Source organism: Alosa sapidissima, chromosome 9, assembly GCF_018492685.1.
Source record: "Alosa sapidissima isolate fAloSap1 chromosome 9, fAloSap1.pri, whole genome shotgun sequence".
NCBI lineage: Eukaryota > Metazoa > Chordata > Actinopteri > Clupeiformes > Clupeidae > Alosa > Alosa sapidissima.
Genome location: NC_055965.1, coordinates 28,400,249 through 28,407,748, shown reverse-complemented (window position 1 = coordinate 28,407,748; position 7,500 = coordinate 28,400,249). Strand labels below are relative to the sequence as shown.

Here is a 7,500-nt window from a genome sequence, read left to right as displayed (position 1 = left end):
TGTATGTGTATGTACCGGTGGGAGGGTCATTTCTCCGGTGATCTCGGGCGGCTCCATGCTGCTCTCGTCTACCTGTGGCTCCTGCTCCACCTGGGAGGGGTACGGCGGGGGCGGGTAGGGCGGGTACTCGTCCATGTACCCCTCTAGCGGGGTGGGGGCGCAGGGGTCCAGCTCCCTCTCATCCTCCAGAGGCGGGGGCAGGTGCGGATGGAGGCCCCCCATCGACAAGTCGTCCAGGATGGGAGAGCGCGGCGGCAGTGGAGGTGGCGTCAGGTCATCTTCATCGAACTCCTCCTCCTCCTCTTCCTCTGGCCTGGTGTCCTCCTCCTCGACTCGCTCGGGGATGATGGTGCAGGGGCTCTCTGTGGGCCGCCTTCCGCCGATGGTGGTGGTGGTGTCGTCACCCAGCGCCGAGACGGTCAAGCCCCCGCTGTCCTTCATCATCATCATCATCATCATCGTCGCCGTCATGGCGCCGTTTCCTGGCCCTCCTCGGCCGGCGTCTTGTTGCGGGCCGGACGAGGAGGAAGGCGACGGCTGGAAGAAGGGCGGTGGCGGCGGCGTGGCCGTTCCCACGACGACGGTGGTGGTCTCCATGGCGGCGAGCGTGGTCTTCTGGTAGAGAAGCTTCTGGATGTTGGGCCCCGCAGGGCCCTCGGGCTCTGTGATGGAGCTGCGTTTCTTGAGGGGCCTCGGCGCGTGGTGCAGCCGCTTCCGCAACGCCTCCAGGTCCACGTCGCTCTGGTGACGGAACGGCTGCGACAGGAAGGGGAGGAGCTTGGTGGGGCTGAGTGGGCGGGGCGCCCTGTCCGTCGTCTCCTGCTGCGCAGGGGGGGCATCGCCAGACGAGGACGTGGTTGCCGCGGACGATGAGGACGATGAGGCCGTAGAGCCCGCGTGGTCGACCTCGGTTTCTGCAGTAAAGGGCCGGTCGCCGTGGGAACCATCGGGGGGATTGTGCTGTTGCCCGCCGGTGGATGGAAGGACGGGCTTTCCATAGACTACAGCAGAGAGAATGAAAGGGGGAACCAAAGAGAAGAGAAGGAGAAAAGGGGAAAAGAAAGGAAACACAGAGGAGAATGAAACACAAAGAGAACTGAGGAAACAAGACACAGGCCATCACTCTTGGCATGAATTCCAGAAAAAATACATCAATACAAATACAAAAATACATAATTATGGAAACGTATGGAATAGCGAGTTACACATTAAATCACTAATCGAACCACTAATCACTAATCAAACCACTCCTACTAAATGATGGAATTAGAAGGCACTGAGGAAAGCCTTACACTGACTGAATATTGCCATGGGGGAAAAAACCCATCTTGCAAAATATCCTAATCAAACTATATCTTGTCACTTTTAGCTGTTGGTGGAGTAGCATGATACTTACAGTGTCATTCAAACTTTGCTTTTCTCAATTTGCACCAAGGTGCAAAAAAAGAAAACTTTTAAATGACCCCAAATGTTTTACCGGTATATTCCACCGAGCATGGGAACCAGTGTGAACTGGACTGCATTGCACAATGGCAGCATTGGCAACAGCCATTTTGATTTCTGCATGGGGCATGCCTTGTCCATGTTGATTCCTCTGCCATGTTTAGCAAACACTAGCAAACATAATGTTTCTCAGCATAAACATAGCTCTAGTTTAGAGCACTGACTGGCCAGCTACAGTGCAGGCGAGGATTAGGAGCAGGCTTCACTCAATGTGTGTATTTTTCCAAACTATTAGAGTGTCGGCCTGAGTAGTCAGATCATGTAGTTCACTTTTATTCACACAGACGCCTTCTTCAGTGTGCCCTCCTCCCTCCTCCCATCTCCCTTTTATATCTATTCCTGATTTGACAGCTGCGATGCATTAGCCAATTAGTACAACTACTTTTTGCTTGGGTCCCCTTCCTATTTAGCCTGACGAGCCAGACCCACATTAAAATGTAGGGTCTGGGCACTCACCGTTCGCAGTGCTCAGTCCGAGGGGCGCGATAATCAGTTGTCTTTCAAATTCCCTCTGCACGCAATAGGACAGCGGCAGCGCTATGAGTCCCATGCATTTCCCACCATGGGAAGCTACTTGGCTAGTTCAAACGTTTGCCAACTTAATAAAAGCTTAACTCGTGTCACACTGTTCGCCAGCAGCAACATCCATCTTATTTGTTTTCAAGTAGCAGGGAATTCAAGCCAAACCGTTGCAACTCTGCCATCAATCATTATGTTAAGCCCACCTAACGACTCTATACACGATTACATTGGCCTGATTGAGTTTCGATTTCTGGAGCTCACAAGCCAACGGAGAGTTGCTAGACTAGCCCTGGCAACAAATGTAATTTGCTGCCGCTAGGGGCGCGTCTAGATTTCTAGGCTACTTCCTATTAGCCGCCCACTGTTTCTTCATGAATACTCTAATACACACACAGATGGTGCGCTAATACCATATTGTCACCCGCAGACCTGAGACCAGCATGTTGGGAAGATATATCCTGATATCTATGCTTCATTTGTAAAATAATGCAAATGAACAGGACTATATCAAACTCACTGTCTCACTAATTGTAAAAGAGAACGTTAGGAAATAAGTGCTACTATTAGAGTTCTACTTACAGAGGAAAAGGTTGACACATCAGTGGGCGCAAGAGCTATTACTAAACATACTCCTGCAAACACTCTCAGGAATCAAAAGGCACTTAATGGGTTCTGGTGCTGTTTAGAATATCTTGTAAAGATTTGTAAAAGATTTATGTAAAGAGGATATCCTTTGGGGATTCAAAGGAAGATGCTCACTGTCAGCCAGATTATCAGTAGAGATTACCAGTAAAGCTTTTAGAAGAATCTTGCAGGGATATCACCAGTATAAGTATAAGTATAAGTATATATACTTTTTTGATCCCGTGAGGGAAATTTGGTCTCTGCATTTAACCCAATCGGTGAATTAGTGAAACACACACAGCACACAGTGAACACACAGTGAGGTGAACCACACACTAATCCCGGCGCAGTGAACTGCCTGCTTCAACGGCGGCGCTCGGGGAGCAGCGAGGGGTTAGGTGCCTTGCTCAAGGGCACTTCAGCCGCGGCCCACTGGTCGGGGCTCGAACCGGCAACCCTCCGGTTACAAGTCCAGAGTGCTAACCAGTGGGCCACGGCTGCCCATATATTACCAGAATGCCTCCAAAGACAATTCTGCACCAGAAGGATGAACCTTTCATTTCCTTTAGATTGCACCACAACTACACCCAGTGCTGAATCTAATCAACTACTAATTCTAAATGATAACACTTCTAATACTACACAAATAACAACTACTTCTACCATCACCGCAGACAACAGCAAACTCTGACACAGAGTGTGACATGCTGCCTGCGGCTAGCCTCTTCTACTGCGATGAACCCCCTTACCTCTGGGTTTGAATCGTGGCAGCGTACCCCCACCTAAGTCGGGGTACGCCTTCCATGCAGGGCGCTCTGTTGAGATGCACATAAAGAGGAACAAGCTGACACCTTACATGATGTTCCGTGATGAAGATAAACTCATCTAGATAAACCTTGAGCCAGATCAGGTATGGACTCTCTTTAGCAACGCTATCCAGGTCTAACTACCAAAAACTGGAACCCCCCACACCTTATATTTACTTCTGATTGGCTGATTGGGCAGTGACTAGGACTCAATCCTGGCTTCTGCAGGGTTAAGTCAGTCAAATGTAAGACTTTTTAAGGCCTTTTTTATGACCGTTATGATTCAAATGTATAACCTACACAAATTACGAAAAATAATTCCCTTCATAATGAAAAACAATTTTTAGGACCCCGCGGAAACCCTGTCTACATCCGATCGGACAGCGACGGTTCCGCTCACCTCTGGGGTGCGACCTGGGCAGGGTGCCCCCTCCGACGTTGTTGAAGGCCTTGCCCCCCGGCGTGCTCTGCTGCGTGTACATGGAGTAGATGGAGCTAGCCGCTACGATCTGCGGCCGTGACAGCGGCGGCGTGTTGTTGGCGCTGACGGCAGGATCCTTCGCCGACGTTGATGCTGCCGAGGGCAAGGGGTCGGGCGTGAAGGGGTGCACGGTGGCCGCAGGGGTGAGGGAGGGTGCGTTGGGGTCCGGTTTGGGCTTCGGGGGCAGGGGGAGCGGAAGGGTGCGAGCGGAGGACGAGGGGGGAAGCGTGTCAGAGCCGGACGGGTGGTTCACGGGGCGGGCCTTGCCAGGGAAGGTACCCGTGGTGAATCTGGAGAATGAGGTAGAGGAAGATGACGACGAAGAGGAGGAGGAGGAGGGAGGAGCAGGAGGAGGGGCTTTGGGCTTGCTAGGGACAGGGGGAGGGACCTTGGATTTGCCATTCTGTGAAGGTGAGAGAAGAAAGAGAGAAAGAAAGAAAGAAAGAAAGACAGGCAGAAACAAACAAACAAACAAACAAACAAAGATGGTTATAAGTTTGTTTGTCTGAGTGGAATACAACACCTGAGAAAATGGATGGTTTTGTATTAGCTGGCGAAGCAGTCCAATGACAACATACGTTGGTGCTTTTATAGCGGATCTATGGCCGCACTTCTCCAATGATACAAATCTTAGCATGATACATATGATGTTACAGAAAGCTGGATTAAATCTCTCGTTTATGGGAGTACAGTAGTCTGACGCAGTAAATTATATCTGCCTTTCAACACTCTGAGGTCATCAATGTATAGTATTATCAATATAATATAGAGGGGACCTGAATGACATAAGGGAGATAAAAGGATAATCTGATTAAAAAACATACAGCAAGGAATAGAAAATTGATCAGTATGGATATCACTCTGATTTTCATGCATATAATCCATACAGAATAGGAGGATCTAGGCAATAGCGAGAGCTGCGTTAACACCTGAAGTCAGGAGTGTGTCATTTTGCATGTTGCAACGAAATACCAAAATGGCCGTTACATTTTAGGACACATCCCCCACAGAGGGAAAAGGTTTATAACCCATAAAAAAAAAATTAAAAATGGCAATTATATGTTTTTACTTCTTGATAACAGAAGCACATAAAGCTGTCTTATTTATGACAGGAAAGCTGATATAAAACTAGGACAGTCTGTCCACTCATGTACTGTCCATCCCACAAACCATCTTGTTCAGTGGTGAGTGCATTATCCACCAGTACCATGACCATTATCATCCTTTTTCCATAAAAGCCTCCATGTACCTACTGTGAATTTACATCTTAACACAAATTCTCTTTTAAATCGTCTCTCAAATAAATAAGCATGCTCTCTTTCTCTCTCTCTCTCTCTCTCTCTCTCTCTCTGTCTCTTTTTCTCACTATCTCTCTATCTTGCTCTCTCTGTCTCCCTCTCTCACACACACACACACACACATATACCTAATGCAAATACACCAATTTTGTTGATCAGAAATACGAAGTAAATGAGCATTAAATATGTAGCCCTGATAAGAGGATTATATAGGGCATACTGCACATCCAGCACAAAGTACAGATTTACTCCATCCACAGAGTTAGGGCTAGGCTGCAGTACCTGAGGGTCCCTCAAGAGGTCCTCGTTGCTCTGGTTTCTACGCAAGGGCAGAGGAGGTGGTCTCAGGTCTGCATCTGAGTCTGGGAGAGAGGGAGGAGGAGATGGAGAGAGACAAGGAGAGAGAGAGAGAGAGAGAGAGAAAGAGGGAAAGAGTTATGGAGGAGAGGGAGGAAGGGAGAGAGAAATTTGAAATAGACATACAGCAATTTTTATGCATGGGTACTTTCACAACCAATGCTTAATGTTGCTACTGTTCATGCTGTTAATTTAATATACAACTTTATTATGGAAATTGGTCATGGATAAAAAAACACTAAACCCAGCTTATAGTCAAGGTTCTGTGAAAATGTTGTTCAAAGGGGTTTTGGAGGACAGACACACACACACACACACATGCACACACAGACACAGACACACACACACACAGGCATTGTCTGCAAAGCATGTGATTCTGGAGCCAATCAGGCTTAGCTGACCAAAGGCGGCAGGATCAGACGGTTACCAGGGTGATCTGGTCGCTGTGGTTACCTTGCTCCAGAGGGGGGTGGCTGGTCATGCGGGGCAAGGTGGACGAGTAACCATGGTGACCGGTGGAGTCAGTGCTCGAGGAGGACCAGTCCGAGAGCTTTCCTTTACCTGAAGAGAAAGAAAGAAAGAAAGAAAGAAAGAAAGAAAGTGGATGGGTGTTAGAGGGAGAAATACACTTCACACACACACACACACAACACACATACACACCCTCCATACCCCTACAATCACACACTCCCACACACACACACACACACAACATACTACCAAAACATAAATACTCAACACACTTGCATTGCCAACACACTCATCAATTCACTCACCAACATGTGGTTTGGCGGGCAGTCTCGGCTGGCTTTTGATTTGACCGTTGGGCAGGGGGAGGGTGGCGGTGCCGTCCGGGTGTCGCGGCTTGATGATGACTTCCTGTCGAGGCGGAATGGGCGGAGCCGGGGGGTTCTGCTGGATATAGGGCTCCACCGCCGCCACCCGTGAGCCCAGTGCATGATGGGATACGGGCCCTTCAGCAGGAGGCTGCTGGATACAGAGACAGAGAGAGACAGAGAGAGAGAGAGAGAGAGACAGTGAGAGAGGGAGAGAAAGAGAGAGAGAGTGAGATAAGATAACAAGATGGCGAGAACTGTGTGCAATGAGCTTATGAGGAGCCCTGTTTTCAGTACATTCAAGTCTCTCATGCAACTTGAAATGCGCATGTCATATGTGTTTGTGTGTGTGTGTGTGTGTGTGTGTGTGTGTGAGTTTGTGTGTGTGTGTGTGTGTGTGTCTGTGTTTGTCTGTGTGTGTGTGCAGAGTATGTGTGTGTGTGTGTGTGTGTGTGTGTGTGTGTGCGTGTGTTTGTCTGTGTGTGTGTGCAGAGGATATGTGTGTGTGTGTGTGTGTGTGTGTGTGTGTGTGTGTGTGTGTGTGTGTGCAGAGTGTGTGTGTGTGTGTGTGTGCGTGTGTGTGTGTGTGTGTGCAGAGTGTGTGTGTGCAGAGTGTGTGTGTGTGAGTGTGTGTGTGACTCACAGGCAGGTTCTCCTTGTGCTGCAGTGCAGCCTTCTTCTTCCAGAGTCTCTCGCGCAGCTCGGAGATGCGCTTGTCCATGGCCACCACCTCCAGGTTGCGCTTGCTCAGAGTGTCCCTCTGCTGCTGCAGCTTAGCACTCTGCTCCTGATTCAGACGATTACGCAGCTACAGGGGAGACAAAACTCTTCACAGTTACATTTACAAACTCTTCATTACAATATACTGTGTTTATATATATATATATATAGAGAGAGGGGGGATTTGAGAGCAAGTGAGAGAGAGGTATGGACATAGCTGGATTATATTTTTATTTTTAAAAAGCTTATTTTGAAAATCTACACAAACATACAAAGGCCTTGCTGGGTCATTTCGTCACAACAATGACACAGATATTTCAAATGAATAAAACAAGAGAGGGAAGGGGGGGGGG

General features: G+C 48.6%; 1 protein-coding gene across 4 annotated transcripts in view; it reads right to left on the bottom strand.

Moving 5' to 3' along the window:
• tp53bp2b (tumor protein p53 binding protein, 2b) overlaps positions 1 to 7,500 on the bottom strand; it is a 58,460-nt gene that overhangs the window by 6,816 nt on the left and 44,144 nt on the right. The window contains exons 8-14 of one of the 4 annotated variants that reach the window (XM_042104985.1): positions 7,071 to 7,235; positions 6,368 to 6,578; positions 6,045 to 6,152; positions 5,517 to 5,596; positions 3,856 to 4,339; positions 3,399 to 3,464; positions 16 to 1,001 (exon numbers count right to left, since the gene is read on the bottom strand). In XM_042104985.1, the coding sequence (XP_041960919.1) occupies positions 16 to 1,001; positions 3,399 to 3,464; positions 3,856 to 4,339; positions 5,517 to 5,596; positions 6,045 to 6,152; positions 6,368 to 6,578; positions 7,071 to 7,235 (2,100 nt within the window). Of the gene's footprint in view, positions 1 to 15; positions 1,002 to 3,398; positions 3,465 to 3,855; positions 4,340 to 5,516; positions 5,597 to 6,044; positions 6,153 to 6,367; positions 6,582 to 7,070; positions 7,236 to 7,500 lie in introns of all 4 variants that reach the window. The other 3 variants (XM_042104984.1, XM_042104987.1, XM_042104988.1) reach the window with 3 other exon arrangements.